Here is a 24,704-nt window from a genome sequence, read left to right as displayed (position 1 = left end):
GTGTTTCATAAAAATGACAGAATTGGGCTCACGAAATCTCTCAGTGTCTCCTTGTTTTCCATAAAATCTTGTTACCCCATTGATTCTGTAGTGTCCATAATAATTTGGAAGATAGAGGACGATACATTTTTCTGGCCTCAGTGGAAGGTGAGAAACACATCACTATTTTTTCTCATCTTATATAGTGTCAGAAGTTTCAAAGCACTGTTAAGCTACATCAAAAAAAGATTATTCAGTCAAAATATTACCATTTGTAATAATTACAGTTCTTACTATGGATGGTTATCTGGGAGCTGAAGGATATTAATTCACAAGTAGCAAGCTGTAGGTAAATTGACATTATTATTTTTGTGACCTTTGCAAATTAACCTGGAAATACTCAAGAGGAAATAAAACTGGAGCGGCTTGTAAAACTCCTTTTATGTCACCTTTCAAAATGATCCCATACTATTTGAGTGTTCACTGTTGTACTGAGGGTTTTACCAGACCACAGAATATGTACTGTGGTTCTTTAGTGGGTATTTTAGACTTCCAGGCAGGAAACAAAAGAGTTTCCAAGTACAATTTCCTGATGGAGAATGGAAATTGAAAAGCCTGTGCTGGTGCCTTATTGTAGTTTCTAGCTTTGCACAGAGAACCATACAGGTGAGTCATTCTTCCCAAAGGTAATAAAGAAGTTGTCAATACTTTCTTTGTTCTTACTAAATGTATATCTAAACATATGTTTTATAGTACTTTAAGTTTTTAATAGTTTTTCCTATACAAATTTTACTAGAAATTATTGGGCTTTTTTTTGATTGCTAGTAGAAATGTTTCTGTTTCTTTCAGATACAGAAAAGAGTCAACCTGATGTCTTTCATGCTTTGAAACTGGGTAAGTACTGCTATGACAGCTGGTGAGGGGTCAGTAGCTCTGACCGAGGAAGCTGTGACCGGTCCGGGGAGATGGTCCCTAAAGGAATGGCCTTCCCGAGGCCCAGTGTCTTCCCTCAGCTGCTGGTAGAAGGGCCCTTGCAGAGGCTGTCAGCTCTTTGGTGATTGTCAGCTCGTGATTCCAGCTCAGCTCTGCAGGGCAGCCTCCAGGCCAGACCAGGGAGAGAGACGAGAGGCCCGGATAGCTGTTCGGCACGGAAGGAGCTTTATTGTTGGGCAGGGGCAGGGAGCTAGCTTTATAGGGATACAGGGGGTGGGTGTCAGAGGGTAAAGGCCAATGGGCTACAAAGGATCTGCATAGGGTCTCCCAGAGGATTCTGGGTCTGTCGTCTTCTCGCAGTGACTGAAAGTAGCTGCTTTCCCGGAGGGGGTCCTGCTGGGAGATTGACAATCTCCTTATCTCAGCAGATGTCCCTCCAGGGCAGTGGCTGGGCATACCCCACATACTGCCGTGATTCTTCTACCCTATCTAGTTTTTCTAACTTCAGAGCATGTCTGTTTGCTAGCATGGGAAGCACGATTTTTCTGTTCCCACTCTTCACATGTGATCTACCAAAATGTCTTCCTGGGAAAGCCTCAGGTCTGTTAGATTTTTGGAGTGATCATGTGCCCTTCTTGTATCCCTTAGATTTTTGAGATTACCAAATGTTAATGCTGGGTCAGAAGAAGTATCATGGGAGGGGCCAAATGAATACTGGTCAGCACACTGGGTTTGGACTTCTTTACTTGGCTATGGATGGCAGCACTGTTAAAAAAGTAACTCCCTAGGTTAAAGAGTGTCCAGGGTTCAAAGTAAATTCTGGAGTCTCTGTAGGTTCCAGGGTTTCTGTTTAACAAAGTCTGTGCTCTCGGTCTGTGTTAAAAAAGCCACCTGCTGTCTTTTACCAAATTGGAAGATACAAAAAGTAGTTCTGTGCTTTTCTGTCATTCCTGATCCAAGAAATTAGCTGAGTGGCGTTGGTGGGTGTGAGTTTCAGTGAGTGCATTCAAGTGCCTGCAAGGTTTGTCTGGAATTCTGGCTGACTTTCCAGCTGCCATGAAGCAGTTTACCATCTGAAGGTTTTTTTTTAAAGGTGAGAATTTTTCCCTTTGCATAGCAGTTGATGATTTGCTTGTTCTTGCCCATGTTCCTGTGATGGTACACACAGAGATCTTTATTTCTTTTATCTTCTTCCCTGCTTTTGCCTACCATAGGACATCAAAAAAAAAATACAGGAGGTGGGTGAGTTTAAGCTCTCTGTTTGAGGTAATCCTGACTACTTCATATATTTTTTGAAAGCAGTCCTACTTCAAGATTTAGAAAAAAACCCGCAACTTTGTTCAAATAATATTCAGTAACACATTTCATGCTGCTTTTCCTAATCTAGACAAGAACTCAAGTGACTTCCAGCTCTTTGATGTGGAAAGGTGAAAATTAGATTAACTTTTAAAGAGCTGGAAAGATGACTAAGGATGATTTACTCTTGAGCAAGGAGTAGGGAAGTTTTGTATTGGAGGTGTAGTTCAAATATTGGAGGCAGAAGAAAAAGTCATTCTGAATATAAGAAAGTTGAGCATTGGAATAGACCGACTCCTTGGGAGGTTGTGGAATTCCATCAGTAAAGGTTTTTAGAATCAATGAACTATCTTTGTAAGAGGAACTTGTGGGTCAGTGTGAGACAGGGTGTTGTTCTACCTGCTTAAGGCAAGGGGTGGCCTCTACCACCTCTTAGAGTGCCTTTGTACCCACCTACTTTGATTCTAAAATCGTTGATTCTGTGATTTCAGCCTGTTGAAATGGAACAGGGATCTTTGAAGGACAAATCATGGTGCCTCAGCATCATCAGTATTCCTTGCACGACATCATCTTACAGCAATTTAATAGAAATATTTCCTATTTGTGTCTTCACAGGCAGGATGCACTGCAGTTCATAGAGCCTTCCTTAGTCATTCATTTCAGAAAATAATTCTTGTAATGGGATTGCACCTTAAGTGTATAGGTAGAGAAAATGAGGAAAATAACCCTAACCCTAATGCAATTTTATGTAGGCTGGAAAGATGTACTAATTAACTAAAAGAGGAAATATCAATACAGGTACTTAACTTTAGTGTTATGGTTGCTCTAGTACTTTATTTTTTTCTGTTTTAGTTCCACTAAATGCAGACCAGTGTCAGCAAATCAAAATACATAGTAATTCAGTGGCTAAGCAGTTCTCTGTTGCTCATTTATGTTACATTTTATTACTGTTTTGCAGGAGACTTTCAGCTGGTTAAAGAGATTGTTGATGAAGATCCAAGTCAGGTTAATATTACCAATGCTGATGGTGCATCTCCTTTAATGATTGTGGCTGTAACTGGACAGCTGCCCCTTGTTCAGCTCCTTGTTGAGAAAAAGGCTGATATTGATAAGCAAGATAATGTTCATGGCTGGACAGCTCTAATGCAGGCCACGTACCATGGGTAAGATATGTGCTCTCTTTGTATCTAGCAGTAAAGCAGTTCAATTTTTCTTACACCCCAATAGAAAAAACCCTTTTTGATACTGACTCTAGAAGCAGAGAGGTCTTACAAGAAACTAAGAGACTTGTGACCTCAGTTTTTCATGACTCTTGCACTGGCCTCAGATTTCTGGAGCAGATGTGAATCACATTTTGATCACCACAGTGTAAGAAAGACATTAAACTATTAATTAGAGAATGTCCAAAGGAGGGCAACAAAGATGGTGGAGGCCCTTGAGGGGAAGCTATGTGAGGAGTGGCTGAGGTCACTTGGCCTGTTCAGCCTGGAGGAGACTGAGGGGAGACCTCATTGCAGTCTACAACTTCCTCATAAGGTGAAGAGGAGGGGTAGGCACTGATCTCTTCTCTGTGGTGACCAGTGAGAGGACCTGAGGGAATGGCCTGAAGCTGTATCTGTGGAGGTTTAGGTGGGATATTAGAAAAAGGTTCTTCACCCAGCAGGTGTTTGGGCACTGTAACAGGCTCCCCAGGGAAGTGGTCACAGCACCAAGCCTGACGGAGTTCAAGGAGTGTTGGAACAAAGCACTCAGGGACATACTGTGACTCTTGGGGAAGGTGCTGTGCAGGGCCAGGAGTTGGATTCAATGATCCTTGTGGATCCCTTCTAATTCAGCTTATTCTGTGATTCTGGGATGTTTGGACTTTAGAATGAGTGGAGCATTTGGGAACCTGAAGCAAGCTCAATAAATACTGGGAACATAGTGCAACAGGCAGTCCCCAGGAGCCTTGGTGCAGATTTCATCTTCCATCCTTTGACGTTTTTCAGTATTGTGAGAGATACTATCACCCCTCCTATCAGAGTTGTAAGCCTACATGAAGTTGTGAAACTTCAAGACAATCACCCTTCCATGTGCCCTATTTTCCAGTCTTAAAACCGTTCCTGTGTTCTTCTATTCAGCCTTTAGTTTTCATGGAGTTTTTGGAAATGCAACGAAAATAATTGTCATTTTCTGTAAAGCTCCTTCATAAATGTAAGTAGATGCTTAGGAGTCAGACCCCAGAAACTGGCCTGGCTGGTACTTCACATGTGATATCTGTCGTATACTTAACCCTGTCTGAATACAGGATATTCAGTTTAGGAAGGTGAACTTTTCTCCGTTGTTGTAGATGAGCCCTCAGCAAGGTGAAGGTTCACTTCACTGCCTCGTAATGCAGTCATTGTATAAATGCAAGTATTCTGCTCCAGCTTTTGTTTTTAGTCAGCAGATCTCATTGGACTGTGCAAGTGCAACAAAGAGGAAAAATAGGAGGCCAAGTTGTCATTGCCTTGTGAAACTTTGCTGAAGTAGTTCTTGGGACCTTTATTGATAGTAGTGACAGACATTCCACAGAAGTGTGCAAAGATCAGTTCTTCTGGTGCAGCTGTTTCACTTAGCAGCAGTCACCCAGCACCAGCTGGAATAGAAGCAGCTAGCACAAAGTGGTGTGCAGGGCTGCTGGCATGTCCCCTTGCTGGTACTCAGGTACTTCTCTTGTCTGTGTAAGCACACACAAAGCTAAGTCCTGCATGTGTTCAGACACTGGCTGTTGAGTTTAATGGAGGACTGGGGTATGAAATTTCCCTTCCCTAATATATCAGTCAGTCTTCATAGTATGAAACTTGGTTAATTAATTTTGTTAATATGCTTAATGTTTGAGGTAGTGGAATTTTAGGGGTCTTTGGTATTGTTCATGCTTAAGTAAAGCTAACTAAAGGACACCAGCTGAGTGAAAAGACCAGGAGGATGTCCCAGCCCTGGAAATAAGGGCGTGATCTCTTGGAAACAAAACTATCCATGAAGGATAAAAGATACCCTAGTCATGCAAGATAATGCCAGCGTCACAGCCATCTATGAAACCCTCTCAGTGTTGTCTGGTGTCATAGGTAAGTAATGACAGCAGGACTGACTCCAGGGAGATCTGGATCAATAGATGAGCAGCAAGAATGCTGCAGAAGTACAGAACAGAAGTTGCTGTGCTAAGTTTTACTGTGATGAGCAACCATAGTACCAGTGTTAGTAATACACTTGAAGTGTACAAGAGCCCTGTGTGTAAAGCCACATTCAGAGTGCCCCAATGTGGCTGGAACACCTCGTGCATAAATAAATACTTACCCTTGTAACTCTATACTTTGCATCTGAGCCTTTTTCTTATCATGGAGAGTTGCAAATTTTCATAAAATCTGTAAATCTTTAGCCTTCACAGAGCCTTAGCTAACCCTTCCTCAGGACCACCAATAGTGCAAAGGGTCTTGGGCTTGAAGGAGGGAGCACACAAGATCTCTGTGAGCCAGAGGCACTAAAAATTGTGTCTCTATGTGTCTTCAAGGTATAGTACTGGAAAATAGGATGGAGGTACGATAGTTTTAAAGAAGAGAAAATAGGAAGTATGCAGAGGAGCTGTGGTGATGATAAGCAGAATTTTTGTAAAAAGAGAGGAGTAACAATCCTCCTCCATTTTAGGCTGATTTTGTGTGGAGTAAATTCAGGAATGAAAATGTCATCTGTATGATAAGAAGTGGTGCTCTGAAGTGGAGATGTTGGGATCCATTTGTCAGCTTCATTATCAGAATTCGTAGTTATCTGTGGGTGCTTGAGAATGTTTTTTCTCTGTGTTGCTGATGCATGTCAGAGTTTGTTTTTATACAAGACCAGTTGCTGCTCGAGAGTTTTGTATTAAATATATGTTCCCTGGCTTTGTTGTTTGTTCAGTTATTTCATAGGCTGAATCAAGTATTGTTTTTAAATCACAAGGCATTGTGATTACTTACTCAGGTGTATCTGCTTACTTACTCAGGTGTATCAGAGGGGAGAGGGGCTAACTGGAATGGGAGGATGAGTGTCTTTTACGCAGCTAGCTTTGAAGAGCTTTTGTTAGAAGGTGTTTGTGTTGGCTGACATTTAATGCTGATTGTTTTTTGCATTTTAAATGCCTCAAGGAAGTGATAATGTGCCTTCTCAATTATATAATTTATAGCTGTAATTAAGTGAAGTACTGTTTGAAGTTTATAAATTATCTTCAGTCAATTTGACGTTTCTGTATGCAATTTCTTAATGTGTGAGTTGTGAGAATGACATTACATTGAAGTATTAGTGATGACATCTGATGACTATTGAACTGACCTTTGTCGTTCCATCTGCTTTACTGCCTTAGGCATTAATGGCTTTCATTGGGAAGGTGTATAGCAACATATTGCAGTCACTTCCACAGGATCAGCTTAAGAAACTGATTATTCAAATTAGGCTTTTAAGGCTGACTTTCTGCATGTTGATTAATGTACTTCGTAGTGAGTAAACAGTGACTGACAAAGGACTTGTGGGAGCTTCTGAAGAGCTTGTGAACAAATTTTACACTAGGTTAGCTGTAGAATGTGTAAAACTGATCTCTAATTGAGGGGCAATGTTACAAAAGGTTGAAAATGGAGTATTTGGGGCTTCTTTCTTCACTTACTTGTCCTTTAACATGATCAATGCCTTTTTTCCTTCCCTTAAAGAAACAAAAATGTTGTAAAGTATTTGTTAAATCAAGGAGCTGACGTTAACCGTCGTGCAAGAAATGGATACACAGCTTTTGACCTGATAATGCTGCTGAATGATCCAGGTATGCTATTTCAAAATGTTCTGGAGAAATGTACAACATAAACAAATATACATTCTTTCCAATCTAGAAAATACATTGCAGTTGCTGGGAACTATCCTCTGCTGTCCAGGCTGGACTGGACCAAGAAAGGACAATGTGTGAAAATGGTGGGGTTTGAGTTAATTGGTTAGATGAATGCATACGTTTATGGAATAACAAATTTTGTGTATTCCTCTTGTCTTTGTTTCTGAAAACTGTGCTGTTTGTGTCACCAGAGCCAGCTGAATGGGATTTGATTGTGGGGGCACTTGTATTCTGTGGTGTCATTAGCACAGAGCTGTGAGCTGGAGCTAGAAATTGCCCCTTGGTAAAGAGCAACAAAGGGACAGGATAAAGAGCACAGTCAGAACAAAACTAGGGAACTCCTAGCTGAACCTCTCACTAGTTCTGTAAAGGCTGAGAATAAATCACACCTCAGGGTTCAGGTTGTTTGTATGGAAGTGCTGTGGAACAAGGTAGTGTGTTTTGGGGAGGCTTGAATGAAACACATTTAGTTTTTGTTGTAGTTTGTTTAGCATACATTATTTGATATTGTTAACCATCCTTGGTACTTGAATTGATTTATCTGAAACCAAAACCCATTACTGCTAATAAAGTCTCTGAATTTACACACGTGGTGGTTTTGGTTACTAGCAGATTATTTTCCTTGTCAAAAGTAGATCACTAATAGTACAGCATTTTAGACAATAAATACAGTGAATTATTTTAGAACTAACTTCTGTGATAGAATAGTTCGTCTTGTTACTTCTTTCTCTCTCGGTCAGTTCTGTCTGCCCTTCTGAAAATTCTCCCTGACTGCTGTACAAAATGCAGATTTACAGAATTTTTTTTTTCTTTCCTGTCTTCTGTCGTGCTTGTTCTTTTTTTCTTCCTCTTACTTTATATTTCTTAATTCTTTTTTGTCCATCTTTTTTCTTACCATTTCTTTTCAGTCCCTTCATTGTCCAGGCTGAACATCTTCTTTCTCTTTGGGATTTACTTTCGAACTTCTTTTCTGCAACCTACGCTTGAAGAAAGAATATTCATTTTTCTCTACTCTCTTCTGTGTCAGGTGAGAAAAGGGAGCATCACAATATTGTTCTTAACTTGTACAAAGTGCAAGAGGAGGCAGTTCACTTGGTCACATGTAGTCACATGATTCCAACTGAATAGGATGCTTATTTATATTGATAAATACCTTTAGAGAGGTGATAAGACTGCAGCCCACAGTGTGGGGAGAAGGCATGGGAAAATAGGTCAAGAAAGAAAGAAGGTTTGGGGGTTCATGTGCTTTGTGTTTGAGAGATAGATCAGTTGCTACTTATATGGGATTTACAGGGAAAGTGTTGGTGTATTGGTTGTAATTTGGGAAAGCAAAACAGACCAAACATTATCTTAATTTGCTTTCTTTTAGACACAGAGCTTGTAAGGTTATTGGCATCAGCATGCATGGATAAAGACAAGAATAAACTGAACAACAGATCATCTCTGCCTTGTTCCAGAAGTAGGCAATCCTTAAACATCCCAATGTTGCCAGATGACAAGGGAGGCCTAAAGGTAAATATATTCATTCTTGATAAAAACTCATTAATTCCTGTAATGTGTAAGCAGAGAAAGTAATGGGTAAGAAGTATTTTGGATCTAATATGTAACTGGGTTTGTTGTCTGAATTCCTTGTTGATGGTGCATTCTGGTTTGTGGAGCATAGCATGTGTCCAACTTCCTTTTTGTCAGATGGCAAGGCAATGGGAAGAGTTTGCATTGAATCATTTCAGTGCCTAGAAACAGATCTCATGATTAAGCGGAAGGTACCATGTTCGTAAGTTTGGAACTCAATTTCCATTATCATCTTGCTTTTAAATTTGGACAGAGGGTAGGCTCCTTTATAGCCATAAATGGAAACAGGCTATTGGCACTGAAAATTAAAAAGATCATAGTAGAGATTTTAATATGAAGAGTAGTGGAGGAGCATGCACTTGAGACTTACGTGTCCTCTGGCATGCTGTATCCTTAACTCAAAACTGGTGGTGGTCCAGTGGGAAGCAACATGGAGTTAGAACAAGAGTATGCCACTTAAAGATACTGCATCTTACCCTGTCTGTTTGCAAAAGAGTAGGAAAAAGAGTTTTGTTGTCGTTGCTGTTCTTGTTGCCTATTTCCAGGCATCAGTTTATTTAGGTGAATAATCTTTAATTATGGTGTACCTCAGAATTTCCTGGAGTCCATGTTGTCGTCCTTTATGTATAAATATTACTAGGATCTTGAAAACACGCATGTTAATTTCCAGGCTATTTTTGACATGAATTTTAAAGACCATTTAAAGTTCTGCCCAAATCTGTTTTTGCAGTTTTAACTATGAAGGAACATGTGGTTGTTTTTATATGATTATGCTATTATTCAATATGATACAACTTCATTATCAATTTAGATGGACCTATTTTATTTAGATGGGAAATTTTCAGATTAGCTTTTGGCTTTATGGAATACAGATCAACAGTGGATTGGATTGCAGTTTTATGACACAAAGGCTTGAATTAGGGTCATAAAAGATTGTGAGATGAAATAAAAAAGATTTTTCATTGATAAGGATATACACAGGAGTGTTGACACAAATTTAATATCCTGGTTTGTATAAGTATTTAGTCTCAGAACTACAAATTATTACAGGACTTACTAGTCATAATCAAGTACTTACTCAGAAGAAATTGTGTTCTGTATAGTTCTAAAATAAATATAATCTGGAAGCCAATATAGTCCATTCTTCCATCACTGCTTAAGTGATGGAATAGTCCATGCTTCCATCACACTATTAATCAGCTCGTCTGACCATGAGTATGTTACGTATCTTACTCTTCATACAAAAGCTCAAAGAGGGTAAAAATTACATTTTCAGATTTTCTGGGTGGAGGGCAGTGTCATAACAGTTATGTCTCTTTGGGCCAGCATGTGGAGAAAGGGCTGGAGAGAAGAACCTCTCCTGGGTTTTGTAGCAGCGGTGTTTCCATGTGGACAACTGCTCTGTGGTGAGCTGGAACTGTAAACAAAAGATACTGGCGACTCTGCCAGTACAGCATTTTTCTGTCTAGATCAGTGCAAGTGTCTGAATGTGGGGTCTGCAGGATCATGGGAATGTGAAAGCGAGAGGGAATTAATGAGCCTAACTTGCCTTTATATGTGGAGACTGAATAAACATGCCAAGAACATCTTTGACAGACATTTGGTTCACCTCTTCTTTCACCTCATCCCATGGTCTCCATCAGCACCCAATTCCACTACTTGTTGTTTTTTGGGGTCAGAATTTTTTTCCTCCTGATTTAACCTACATCTCTTATGTTGTCCATTAAGTTGATTGATTCTTGTCCAGTGGTCACCTTCATTTTTATAAGAACTATATAAATACTTAGAGAACTAAAATATTCAATCTTATTTTTTCTAGTCTAAACAAAATTGATCAGTGCAAATTTCCTTGCTTGTAGGTTTTGTTTCCTAAACTTTTTACAATTCCTAGTTTGTATGTTATCTGTCAAGATGAGGGTTCTAAAATGAGTGATAAGATTCTAACTATGGTCTCAGTATCACATAGTAGCATACAGAAACTATATCATGGATGTGTTTCCTGTTATCAGTGAAATTCACTTTTTTTGCAGCTGCAGCAGTAATGCTGTACATCTATACTTAGTTTCTGCTATGTTGTGACTGAATTTTTTTTCTTTTGTGCACCTGCTTTGCTACTTACTTCCTTTCCTATATTAGTACCCCTGATTTCTTCTTCTTGCATGCCAGCTTGACCTCTACTGAATAATGTCAATTTGGCAGTGTTTAAATTCAGAGTGTTAAGGGTGCTTAGAACTTAAAACTGTCTGGATGGATGTCTTCCATAGACTGTGAAAAAAATGTGGTTTCATTGTTGCAGTTGTTAGTGAACATTTCCAAACCTACTGCACAAAGTATGTTCTCCCAATTTGAGTTCAAATCATTCGCAATTTGTCTCATTTTTTGGCTGTGATCTTTTCCCTTTATTAATTTTACTTGAATCATATTTTTCTCAATTGTTTGATGAATGCTACATGAAATAGCAATAAAAGCTTTATTATAAAGTCAAGCTGCATTACAGATTTGCCTCCTTTATGCTCACCTGACTGGTTACCCTGTCAAAAAGAGATTCATTTGGTAGAATTTATTTTCAACAAGTCTATGCTGGCTGTGTCTTACAAGCTGTGATGACATATGAAGTTTTTTCAGTTATGCCTTGTCATGTTAAGCATTTTGATCAGTAAATTTTCAGATTTTCCTTTTTCAGTGATTGTATATTTGCCTTTTGGCTGATGTCTATAACTTCTTCCATACTCTTTAACTTCTACGAAAGATAATCAATATTTGTTCAGAGGTCATGTTGCCTATAATCAATCTGGGGTAATTTTAATCAATATTGTCTGGTTTTAATTTGTATAAGCTCACTTAAATACTCTTACTCTGTTAAGCAAATGCACATATATTCTTGCCTTCCTCCTGTTAATGGTATTCCTACTAAAATACCTGATCACAGGTAGGCTGCTTTTAAAGTTTAAAAAAAGTAAGCACTTTTCAGTCTCACCTCTTTGATCACTTTTGTCCTTAACTAGTAGACTTTTTATTTTGTGATGTGTTTCTTTTATTTTTAATTTATGCACAGTACGGGCCCTTGTTCCTTTACCTGCTGATAATGTAGTGGATATTCATGATCTCATTCTTCACCTCTATTGAACAAGAACTGTTAACTGCTTTGTTTTTCACCATTTCATGGCCTCTGTGTGAGTCAACACACATGGGTAACCAAGGCAACTACCAAGCCACAGCTAAAATGCAAGGAGTAGATTTGTTACCTCAACAACAAGGCTGGGTGCCAGAGACACACGGGGACCCAGGCTCCAGTAGGCTTAGCTCATCCTGTAAGAAAAGGCTTCCTGAATGTCTGTGAGAGTGTGTTACCTCTACACAGAAATTCTACTTCTCCAAACAGGCAGAGGGTGAACAACAGTAGGCATAATAAATGGAGTTTTCCACACCTACATTTTTAGCATTCCCAGCTGAAAGGTCACTTTGAGCAGAAACCCTTCCCTCCTCCTCTTTGATTTTAACCCTTTCTTCCCAACAGCCTCAAAACCAAAGTTGTCTTTTCCATATGCAAATATTTTATTTCCTCTTTTTTCTTTCTGCCTGTTCTTCTTCAGAAAGTTACACTCTCACTGTCAGTATTAGAGCAGTGTGAATTATCACATTCAGTTTCTATTTTAGGTTAAAATTGTTAAGAGGGCAGAGATTTCCAGTTATCCCCCTTACTCTTTAATTCCTAACATTGTTAAAAATGTCTATGGTATTTCTGAAATGGCAACACCATTCTTGTAGTTCTTTGATACTGTTGCCTTCTCCCACTGCCACTAGATTTCACCCTTTTGATAGACCTTATTTTTAACCAGAAATGCATTTTTGTTACTTGACTGCTTCAGTCTATTTAAAGCCCTTTATTACAGCTTCTGTACATGTGTGATGTGGTAGGGGTATATGGAGAGGCTGCAACCTCCTGCAACAGCAAATTAAAAACTCCAGAGATCAGATCATCATACTGTGAACACCAGAAGACAAGATAAAACCTCTCCAGTGTCATTACTTTTCTTCCCAGAGAGCAGTAGTTTTTTGTCTGGTAACACAGTGGCTGTACTTACTCCATTGCGATGTAGTTTGTGGTGTGAGCGTATATTAAGGAAGCAGAAGCACTGTGAGGAGTAGTAAGAGAGATGATGGGCAGTTAGAAGTGATCTTCTTGCAGAAGCAAGGTAACTTCAGTGACCAAAACCAAGAAGTGCAAGCACTGTCTTTTGTGAGCTCATTGTCCTCTGTGTTAAAACTAGATGAACTTCAGTTCCTTTTGGAAGGTGAATAAATGCTGAGCTGTGGGTTTTATTGCTTTCCCAGAACTATTTGTCTCTTATGCCTTTTTTCATCAGATCTTTGTTGCTGAAAGTAATGTAAATCTTTATTAGTTGTGATGCCAAAGAGACACAGAAGTGTGAGAACTCTATACATTACTAATGCTCTGTGCAGATTTGAAATGGTTTTAATGGTCTTCTGCTACAATGCAGAGAGTAAGTTTACAGTTTATATTACTTCTACCATAAGACAGTTGCTAAGACATTTATCAGTGAGTAGTTGAAAAATATTTAATGCCAAGAAGAGAGCAGAATATGTATTGTGAGAAGGGATTGTTACTTGGATTTGCTATCACCTAAAGCTGCCTTGATGAAGTGTTGTCACTTTACCGTGACTTTTATAAAAAGTGTTCCAGAAAGGGAAGAAGAACTTTACTGAGAAATAATCAGAAGGTACTTAAAATCTGATTTACCTAGAAGCTACATAATTTTTGTGCAAATGGCATAGGTTTAGTATAGTCTAGAGAAATGTCTTAAAAAAGACTTGAAGCAACTTGCACTGTCTGCCTGCAAAAATGTGCAAGTCTGTGAATATTTGAATGAATTGTATTTTGAGCAAAGGAGTCCTTTTGTGTAACAGTTTCCACATATGTGATATCTGTATGGATGGAGGTTATAGCTACATAGTCCTAAGGTTTGTGTTGTTTTCACAGCTGCTATTTCCTTACCTTGCTCTTTTTCAGTTTATAGTCTTTCCAGTCTGGTTTAAATTATCTGTGTAGCAGCACTGTATGGATTGTGGATCTTTAGTTTGACAGGAATACTATCAGAACTCTTCCAGTTCGCCACTGATTTTGAAAATCTTGAGGAGAAGCTTTGATGCAGATCAGATAAGCTTGTATGCACACCTGTAAAAAGCAGAAAATAGAGAGGCCACTCATTGATTCCAGAGAGTGTAAGAACTGATGGTGAAATTGGAAGTTAGTGGGAAAATTAAATATTTGCTATGTAGCTGCAAAAATTCCCTATTCAAATTGCCCTAATACTTCTATCTACTTTGGCCTTCCAGATATTGTGGAAAAACATTTTAAAATATTTGCCAGGTGAAAAATAAGGGAAGAGATTAATATAACACATACAAATCATGGCGAAGGATTCTGTTGGTAACTGCAAACCACTTTAACATTGCTTTTTAGTTTATTTCAAAAAATTCCTTGATAGAATTATCGCTGCTGGAAGGATTACTTAATTACACATTTTGTTTCCTCATTTTTTTCTTTTAGTTGAAACTGAATTGTTTTGTCTTCTTATCAATCTAGTCCTGGTGGAGCAGGATGTCCAATCGATTCCGCAAGCTGAAGTTGACTCAGACATTGCGCCATGGATTTCCTTCCAATCCGTTTGCGCCTTTTCCGGATGAGCCAGAACCATCATTAAATTCCACTATAAAAGGAGCCTCACAGAGTGATACGGACACCTCTGGAAACATTGATGCTGCTACAGCTTGGAACACAAATAACAAAGCTGGTGGTGAGCTCTTGTGGGGTACTCAAGATGATGCTATTTCTGATTCCTTGGTTTAGTTCTGCTTTAGCTTAGTATAAGTGAAAGAACACATAATGTATTTGTAGTCTGTAGAAGGAAAGATGTTTATACTCACTGTTGATCATGCTGAGTGCAGCATCATTTAAGCAGGGAAATGCTAATATAACCATGTTACTGTTCTTTAGTAAACACCATTAAATTGGACAGGTCACTGAAAAGTATTAGTATCTTCCATAAACTAATTTATGTAATGAAAGCCAATTTATTTAAACAAATAAATAAATAATTCTGAGAAGAAAGAGAAATGGGAAAAGCCCAACTTGTAAAGCACATCTACTGAAATTGTACAGCTCTCCATGAAAGTCCCCCACAGTCTGATGTAAAGTTAGACTTGGCTTAACTTTAGTTGAGGTGTGTGACAGTGTCACTGGAAATGTTCATGCTGTGTGCTTACTGAGGGTAAAGCTGTTGATTGTTTAAAAACAATGAGCTATCCTTGGAAACAAAAGTAGAAGCAAGTAAACAATAAAACATAATTTATGCATTTTTCAGGTGCAAACACTGCGAAAGGAGGAAAGGACGATGAATTATTGACAACCATGGTATGTTGCAGTGTTCTTGGTATCTTCAGCCTATTTCAGAGGGTCATGTAGCTCCCATAATTTTTACAGTTTTTGCCTCCTGTCCAAGTCACCTCTAGAAAAAGAGCCTGTTTACAGTCACTAGACTGGAACTGACAGGCTTTGGTACACCCACCAGTAGTTCTTAGAAAGAACTTAGTTTTGGAAAGTACTAAAAGTAGTGTGTTATGGAAGTTGTACAGACTTCTTTCAAGAGTTACCCATACCTTTGTTTGATCAGCAATGAAAAAGTAAAATTGATGCAACTGCTGCTTAGTTGCTGACAAGCAGTATGAAGTGAGGAAAGCATGGATGGAGCATGGTACAATGGAGGTGTGAAATTACTAGTAGAGACAACCATGAAATATTTTGTTTGGGACGTGTGTTTGTGTTACGCTTTTTCTTCTTTTGTTATGTTGTAGCTTTATATTTCCCTGCAGCTTAGTCTCTGGTGATGTCATTAAATTTGACTGGTTATTATCTTTATGTTCTTTTGTAAGAAATTTGAGTTCTTTTGTAAGAACTTTTGATATGACTGACTGGCAGAACTCCAGGGAGGAAAATCAGTTGTGGTAGTTTTGTCTTATTCTTCAGTACACATACAGCAGGAACACACAGTTGTTCACTGTTTTCAGGTATCCTGTCTGGAAATACAGAGAGGACTACATTGTTATTTCTTTGGAAATTGATTTTTAACATTCTTGTTAAAGTTAACTTGAGCAGTATTTTTAGCCGAGTAAAGGAAGAGACAGTTTTTGCCACTTAATGAACCATATTTGTTGTATCAAATGAATAGTCATAATACTGAGGGGTGCCACAATGTTCATTGGTTTCTCTCTGTTACTATGTGTTATACTTCTCCTCAAGTAGTACTTTTATGTCTCATTTCCTTTCTGTTTAAAAATGCTTGTGTTTTCATCTTTTTGCTTAACTTAAAATTTTGAAAATTCATCACCAGCTCCCAGTAATCTTTCTTAAGAACTATCTTTTTCCCCCCCTTTTCTTTGTTTCCCTCTCTCAGCTGAGGAGTAGTGCTCCATTTACCAGGCTGCCCAGTGATAAGCTGAAAGCAGTGATACCACCTTTCTTACCACCCTCAAGCTTTGAGCTTTGGAATTCTGACCGAACACGACTCAGCAAAGATGGCAAATCTGAACAGATGAGAGCTGCCTGGCCACAGAGAGCCATCAAGCACGATTTTAACAGCAGTGGAAATTCTGATATAGTAAGCAAACAAAATGTGTATGAAAATACTGTGTTATGCCCAGGTCCTGCTGACCAGGGAGCCGCTTTGTTTCTGATTAGAAATTATTTTTAACCCACTGTCTCAGCAATGGCTTGTCCTTTTAAGCAGTGCTGCTTAGGAAGAATGCACATCTGTATGGAAGGAACATAATGGAACAAAAGTTTTGTGTGAAATGAAACAACTTTTTATTTTGTTTGGTTTGACTTTTGGGGTGTTTTGGGGTCTTTGATTTTGTTTGGTTGATTTTTTTGTTTTGTTTTGTTTCGTTGGGGTTTTTTTTCCTTCTTTCTTTGGTTTGGGGGGGGGGGGTGGGGTGTGCTGTTAACCAGAATCACCAAGAGTGTGGGGGAAACTGCTCTGATTTGGAAGACCAAGGACAGAAAAAGAAGAATTAAAATTGCTCAATTTTTAGGAACTGAGCAGGGGGGAAGAAATACCAGTAAGACCAATATGCAGACATAATATTCCAAAAGATTAGCAGTAGATAAAATTGTAGTGAGTAGTGATCAAGTGGGCTTGAAGGCACATAGCCTTAAATTGGAACTACTTTAAGACTGGAAAAAGTCTCAATTATTTATGTTTTTAATAGAAGGAGCTTTCCTGATTCTACAATGTTTTCAGTGAAAATGCAAACCAAAAGAAAAATAGGTGGTTTGTCTTGAGACAGGAAATAAAACAACCTTGACAGCCTTTTCTTTTGTGGTTGGAGAAAAAGGAGAAGTGCTTACTTCCCTTACTGTAGAAGACTAGTCCAGATCTGTATTTCAGTGTCAGCTCCAGAAATGGGGCAAGGAAGACATTTAGGAGGATTTTTTTTCTCTTTTCTTTTTTTTAAGTGGAAGTTAGCTTAATAGCGGTAGAGGTGATTTAGGTGGAATAAGGCAGACTATTAGAAGGGAAGTGATGTAACAGGAAGGTACCTGTTTATCATCCCAAAAAGGACAGTTGTAATAACATAACTGAATAATTGGTGTGTGTGTAAAGTGAGGAGTAGGGAAAGTAGGGGAGGACTAGCCATCAGTGCTTCTGTGAGGAAAGAAGTGTCTTGCTAAGGGTATATAGGAAGGAGGGAAACAGTAAGAGTTGGAAGAAGTGATTTGGACAACAGGATAAGAGACATGAAAAAGCTGAGCTGCAAAAGCTCATATGTCAGATGGCTGTCAGTGGCTAATGGTGTAAAAGAAAAAGAAATGAAGGAGGATGTGGCTGAGGAGTTGGGTAGTGTGTAGCTAGATCAGTAGTGCCTCAGTTAATAAAACTCAATAAAGTGGTGCAGCTAGCTGTTTAGATTGCAGGGAATATAAAAATACAGCTGGTGGAGAGAAAGTTTCTATCACTTCTTGCAGCTTAATTTGTAAGAAATAAAGATATGATGGATGAGAAGTTGGTGGTAGCTGTTTTTTAAGATGGGAGAGACAAAGACAGGATTCTGCAGGAAAGACATTTCAGGTGATATATTTTTTCTTCCCCACTGCTCAGAATACTGTGTATATCATATCTCAGGTGCATCATATATGCTCATTTGTGTTGGCCAAAGATTAAGAAGAATTAATGGCTTAATATAGTGTAATTTTTTCATTGAATAAATATATATATATAAGTATATGTTCAGTATATATGTATATGTAAAGTAAGATTCTTTCTGATATCCCTTTTGTTCTTCAGTCAAAGTTTCAGAACCTGGGATAAATAAAATAGCAGTTGAAGTTTGATCTTTATTTTTTTCAAGAAAGAACAAAATTATTTTTCATTTTGTTTTCCAGACATCTGTTAGCAAAGGTACTAGACCAGTCAAATTACCAACATTTGCAAGAAGGCCAGCATCTCCTTCAAATTCCAATAACTTCAACCATTCTCCCCATTCTTCTGGTGGATCCAATAACATCTCAGGAATTAACAGGCATGGAGGAGAACTGCATAACAGATCAGGTACCATTTTTAATAAGAAAGTAATTTGTATCTTATTCAGGTAAAAAAATAGTGTTTGTGATGATGGTAGAAGATACTAAACCTTTTCTGAGCACTCCTACCACTGTAAAAGCAGAGCTTCTTTAAATTTAGTGGTCACAGGATTGAACTTCAGACACCTACCTAAGGGCAGAGAAGCCTCACATCTGTTACAGAAGTGTCAGTGGTCGGCCCAACTCATGCAGATTTTACTGGGCCCACCCCATGTCATTGTGCCATGCATGTCATAGAGCTGACTCCTACACATGTTGCTTACTTTTTGAATTAAAATCAATTAAACCAATTTGATTTTCAATTAAAACCAAAGCTGCAAGCATTTTACCATTAGTTATTGAAGACAATATGGTGAAGTGGCTCATGAAAGTTATATCTAAGGGTGTCAGCTGTGTGTGTGTATAGACAGGGATGGCTTCTCTCTTCTGCAATTGATTTTTGTTGTTTTTTTCTGGAAGCTTCTGGACAGATCTGAACCTTACAATTTTTTTTTGCTTCATCCAGTCAGTTTTTAAATGAAAGTGAATGTTTGAGAGTTAACAAACATTTCAAATTTATTGTTTCCTTTACTGGGTTTATTCTGTTTTTTGTTTTAGGTGGCAGTGCAGATAATGTTTTGTCTCAGATTGCAGCCCAAAGAAGAAAAGCAGCAGGCTTACCTGAACAGAAACCCAGCCAACAGCACAGTCCAGTCCAGTCAACTCCTTCATCTACTCTGTCAGATTTGCAGTGTGCTCAGATTGTTGGCAATGGACATGTTGTAAAGGTAACAGGAAATGTAAAATTCTGCACTTCCAAACTGGCCAATTTTAATAGGTCATATCTCAGTTATGGGTGGTTGGTGCACAGCATTGCACAGCCAAAAATGAATGAACACTTGTTATGTTAGTGGAAACTTTTCAGCTCTACAAACCTTACTTTAAGTGCAAGTCTGCAGAAGATGAAACCTAATAATAAAACATGATTTTACTTTATTATTAGTTTCACTCTGTGTTAAAAAACAGTAAATGTAATGCTTGATCTTAGGGTAGATCTGCACTGTTATGGTTTCTCATTATTTCTTTCTATGGTCCGGATCCAGTGTTTTATGTTAGTTATTCCTGGATTTTACCCTGAAGTGGTATAGTTAGTTTCTCTAGCTAGTTTCACTTCAAAGGCTCAACCTGAATGCAGAGCATGACATAATTTGTACCAGGATATGCTGAGCACAGCAACATGCATGTATCCAGTCTGCTCCACAAGGTGTTACTTTTAAACAGCAGGTAATCACCAAAGTCGGGATTTGCTCGCAAGGCTGTACTATCTGTGCTGACTTCCCTGTCAATTCCATGGAATGAGTAGCTTTACCCTCATGACCTGCACGTTTTTGTGCACGTACTTTGAAGTTCTTAACTACTTTGTACAACATTTTTGAGGGTTAAGATTTTAAATCTTGAAGATCTGCAGAGACACAAATTAGAAAGCAGCATCATAACAGCAGATGTGACACGCTGTTGAGAAATTGATGGGTTTATTTACACAGGGAAACATTACATTTCAGAGAGCAAGAGAAAGAAAACACATAATTTGGGGTTTATGTTCTAATGCCTGTTATTCTGCAAATGTTAGAATACGTGAGCAAGAGCAAAATTTCTCCAACTTTTGCTATGTAATCTCCAAGCAGCTTATTTTGTTTTCTTTTCTTTTCATCTTTCAGTGAGATTCTTGAAATTTTGCCTGAGGAAACGAAAACGACCAGAGTATAAACTTAATACTTATGCAATCTCATTCTGTGATGTCTTATATGACAACAGTACACAATATTCATATTTAATCAATACATAAAAATGATAAACGAAATTGTGAAGTTGTTCAGAAATTTCTGGAGGACAAAAATCAGGAAAAGGTGCAACTACCAATGCTGAAACAGTTTCCCTGAATAGTCACTTTGTCTCTGACCTGTCAGTCCTGATTTTGGAGGGACTACTGGTTGCTTTTCAAAGATGAGACTGGGAGCTAAAATTTCTAACTCAGTGGGACCACCAAAGCCTAAGGATTCATATCAATTCTTTGGCATATGATAATATTTCCTCCCTTTTTATCCCATGTAACTGCTCCCTGAGTTATAAATGATCTGTCTCTTTTTCCTGTAGACAAAACCCCTTTATCATCCTCTCCCCTCATTAAAGTCTTCTCTGCAGAGCAGCTACCAAATGCTTTTTCTTTCAGAGGTGGTCTGACCAGTATGTTTTAATTAAACTCTCAGCATGTTCTCTCAGCTTGTTTTTGGCTCGGAAATAATTTCAGAAGAGCTCCTTGTGTGCCCCCCAAAAGTCTCATTTTTCTCAGTTATGTTAATCAGCCCACCAGGAGATAATACCTGTGAGCTTTGGGCTGCAGATGGCCTTGTGTTGCAGCAGTGCTGCCACTGAGAAGTTTAACTACTGTTTCCACTCACAGTGGGATACATTAGGGGATAAAGGAGTACTGAAGTGCAATGTGCTGCAGATCATCTTCTGGAAAGGCTGTTCATCATACCATTAAACAAAAGATTTTTAAACAACATTTTTGCCACTGTTTTGGAAAGGCAACAGCTTTTCTGGTGTTTTTTGCTTAGATGTCTAGAAGAGTTTCATTCTATCCACCAGTAACAAAACGTGTCATAGTGTGGATCTCACTATAGATGTTCATGTATCATTCAACTGAGGTGATTTTTGGAGATTTCTGTTGGGAGAACGCAATCAAATATGGATCCACACTGACTGCAAAAGCTAGCAGTCTACTTTGTTGTTGTAATCAGCAGTGTAAATGCTGGAAATTTAATGTCTATATCCATTGAGTCCTCCCATTAGGATCATGCTGTCTAAACTTGGGAATAGCTGATCTAAAAATGCAGTGATATTACACTGATAATTTTGCTAAAGGGGTGAGGTGGTGCAAGCTTTAAAGAAAGGAAAAGAAAAATATGAGTAACATTTTTCAGGAAGATGTAATTTAAATGGCTGCAGACTATGTGCTAGGGAGGGAAGACCATTCTGAAACACAAATGGCCGATAACAATTTAGATGGAAATTTGGGACAGAAAGTTGAAATGAGTTCATGATGCTCTTCAAAGACCTCTCAGATTTCTATCATGTTATATTACTTCTAGTAAATTCAGTGCAGGGCTAAGGAAGTATTATATTCTGACATGGGATAGAGTAATGGAAGAATGTTACCATTCAAATAAGTTTTATATTATAAATCCGCATCTCTTTCATTAACTAGAAAAGTTCCATTTATGGCACAGCACAGAAGCAAAATTGTAAAGACATGAACCCCTGTCATTCTCACCCAGATCAACTTTTTTATCAGTTTGTTGTAGTAGTCTGAGTGACAAAAGGTATTTAAACTCTGCAGGAATCCAGGAAAAAATCACCTTCTTTTTGGGTCATACAGTGCAGACATCAAAATACATATGTCGATCAAAGAATTTAGGAGATGAGGTGCATTGACTGTTTTTGGAAAAGACTGATGATATGTGTACACACATATATTCTTATTCCCCGTTTTAACTCATGTGTTTTCCTGTTTTCCATGCCTCCAAATGTGTTCCATATTTGCAAAATTCTTAATAAATCACTTGACTCCTGTTAGGTAATAATAAATTTCAGGATTGGCTGGAAACTTCCATTCCAGTGCAGCAAGGGGTTTAATGCGCCCAAAACTTAGTTTATGCTTGCTACATGTTTCTTGTTAACCCGGCATGAAGTGCTACTTTAAATTAGCATCTCATATGCTTTGAGAATCTCTAATTGAGATGTTATTTATTTAATGAAATCCCTGAATGAAAATCCCTAGTTGAAGAGTCAAAGTAATTTACTTTGTTTCTGTTATTAAACTGTTTTTATCTGAACTGCAAGTTTTACTTTTGCTTCTCCTGCCCATTCCATGGGAGCTGGGGAGATGAGTGAGAGGCTGTGTGGTACATAGTTGCCAGTTGGACTTAAAGCACAACAGTCCTTTTAGAAAAAGAGTAATTGTAGTGCTTGTGGGCAGTATTGCTTTACGAGAAATAATTTTCTTATTACAAAATTACAGCCTTAATAAATGTATTTTTCTTGATGAATTTGAGGAGACAAGACTTTCATCTGGGATAAAATCACTATTGCTCCAATTATTTCAATATACATCAAGCAGAAACTTCTAGTTGTGACTATATGCTCTGCAGAAACGACAGGCAACTTAAGTAATATTGAAGGATCATATATAGGTAAACACTTTTTTGATTATTTTTTAACTGAAATTATTGTATCATTAACTGCAGCAAAAACTGGAGATGAACAAAAGACCTCCATCTGGGACTTCATCTACATCTAAAAGCACATCACCAACTCTCACACCTTCCCCGTCACCTTCCCCATCTCCTAAGGTTCCAAACACAGAGTCTTCTGTCTCTTCTTCTCACAGACACGCCAAGAGCAACGGCTCCAGCAGTGGTACTATCACAGAGGATGGTGGGTAGCTCACTGTAATTACAGGGCATTCATTCATCAAGAGCTCTGCATGTTTAAAGCTGTAACTGTACTGGACTATGTGTGTGTGTCTGTATGAGAATGAGGTCTCTTTTCTTTCTAGAAAATATATTATGGTGGTTTTTACAGTGAGATTGGCGTTCCTGCAATAATAACTGCCTTTTTCTCTCCCAAAACCTGTGATTTTTTCCATTTACAGAGAGACTGGTATCATCTCAAAGCTAGCATAGAACATGTCAGTAGGCCACTCTTAAATGGCCTCCTTCCTTTTCCCCCTTCATGGCTTAAGTCCTATTTTTCACCCTTTGCTGAGGGTACAAAACTAGAACTTTTTTTTGGTGTTTTGGTAAATGCAGGGGAGCACATCACTACAAAGACACATTTTTTATTCATAGCAAGTTATAGCTACATGAAGTTGATTAAGAGCTGTAGTACATCTTTTTTTCTAAATCACCAAAATAACCTTATTACAACCTCTTGTTAACTAAAGTCATAAGAAAGAATGATAATGTTATTACTTTTCCAGTAAGATTAATACCTTTTAAACTAGACTTTAAAGTCTAAATTGCAACTTCTAAAAAGTCGTTTTACTGCATTGGAAACAGGATATCAATAACTTTTTTTTCTCTTATAAATAGCTCAAAAAAAAGAAGAAAATAACTTGACTCAGAACCTTTTAAATAAGAAATGGAGGCACTTTGTACTATTTTTGTTTTTTCTGAAATCATCTCCATTGATTTTGGTTTGTTTTCACTTATGCCAGCTTTGTCCATTAACACTGTAATTCCATTTGACACTGAAAACAGGTCATATTTGATCTTCTTTCTGTCCTCTTCTCATGGCTTAGCTGTAACATATTCTAGTGACTGCTGGAGCAAATCCTTTCACATTTAGTGCCATTTTATAATGATGACTTGATAACATAAGAGTCGTTATTTAAGAGATACATAAAAGGAAGAGGACTCACTGTTGGATAACGAGACTAATTCCCCAAGCCATCAGCTGCTCTCATCTCACCTAGTGAAGCTGGGTTTTGTGACCACACACTAATGCCAAGATACTGTGAGTTCCCTTGTAGGAAGGTTGTTTGTCAGTAGCTCAAGTAGCTCTGCGTTCATTGTGTTTGCAAGCTTTTGTAGCTAAGTGCTCCTTTAATTCAGGGGCTTCTCTGACTCTGATTTGATTCAGCAGTAGCAGTACAAATGCTGATATGCCAAGCAGTAATCAGAAGAATAAGTACAGAAGGTCTGCAGTGTTAACTTGTCTTTTCTTTCAAGTGAACTTAAATGAATAAGAAAATTGATTTGCATTGACTGTTACTGTGAAGGAACAACAGGCAGCAGGGTTCAGAGGTGTTCTTTGTTTCTTTTTAGGCAACCACTTGGTGGACCATCAACAGCTTGGCTCTATGCTGAGAGCCAGTGATGTAGAGAATAATGAAAGACGAAACCATGTGAGAGTAAAAGAGGGCTCTGAAAACTTGGAGAAAGGTAATCTTACCTTACTACTACAGACTAATATAAAAGGAGGTGCTTATTAGGAGTAACATGGCAAAATCACTAAGAGCTCCAAGAACTTAAGCTTGCTCCAGGGACGTGGGTAAGGAGACAAGGTAAGTGTAGAGCAAATGAGAGTGATAAAGCAAAGGACAAACATGTTAAGCAAGCGTTGTAAAAGTGAGAGGTTTCAGGTTTTGTTCAACCTTAGTGTAATAATACAGGAAGTGGAAGAGGGATAGAGGAAGAGAGAACATGAAGGGCCTACACTTGAAAGCAGTCTGTGTGTGTGTGAAAGGTGTTTGGTGTTATAGTTGTTTATGACAGTAAGACTGAGCTCAGACACCCTGAAAGTTTCTTCCTGTGTTATGGCCTACAGTCTAAGCACACCAGCATGATGAAAAACGCA

General features: G+C 38.3%; 1 protein-coding gene across 1 annotated transcript in view; it reads left to right on the top strand.

The window, feature by feature from the left end:
* ANKS6 (ankyrin repeat and sterile alpha motif domain containing 6) overlaps nucleotides 1-24,704 on the top strand; it is a gene marked incomplete at its 5' end in the record, with an annotated part of 41,396 nt that overhangs the window by 5,930 nt on the left and 10,762 nt on the right. The window contains 11 exons of the mRNA XM_082277536.1: nucleotides 829-873; nucleotides 3,167-3,371; nucleotides 6,903-7,009; nucleotides 8,442-8,584; nucleotides 14,253-14,463; nucleotides 15,031-15,080; nucleotides 16,120-16,323; nucleotides 18,108-18,273; nucleotides 18,903-19,072; nucleotides 22,592-22,781; nucleotides 24,173-24,289. Coding sequence (XP_082133662.1) covers nucleotides 829-873; nucleotides 3,167-3,371; nucleotides 6,903-7,009; nucleotides 8,442-8,584; nucleotides 14,253-14,463; nucleotides 15,031-15,080; nucleotides 16,120-16,323; nucleotides 18,108-18,273; nucleotides 18,903-19,072; nucleotides 22,592-22,781; nucleotides 24,173-24,289 — 1,608 coding nt within the window. The remainder of the gene's footprint in view (nucleotides 1-828; nucleotides 874-3,166; nucleotides 3,372-6,902; nucleotides 7,010-8,441; nucleotides 8,585-14,252; nucleotides 14,464-15,030; nucleotides 15,081-16,119; nucleotides 16,324-18,107; nucleotides 18,274-18,902; nucleotides 19,073-22,591; nucleotides 22,782-24,172; nucleotides 24,290-24,704) is intronic.

Source organism: Coloeus monedula (genome assembly GCF_965178545.1).
Source record: "Coloeus monedula genome assembly, chromosome: 1".
In the NCBI taxonomy this organism is placed as follows: domain Eukaryota; kingdom Metazoa; phylum Chordata; class Aves; order Passeriformes; family Corvidae; genus Coloeus; species Coloeus monedula.
This window is presented reverse-complemented; position numbering and strand designations above follow the sequence as displayed.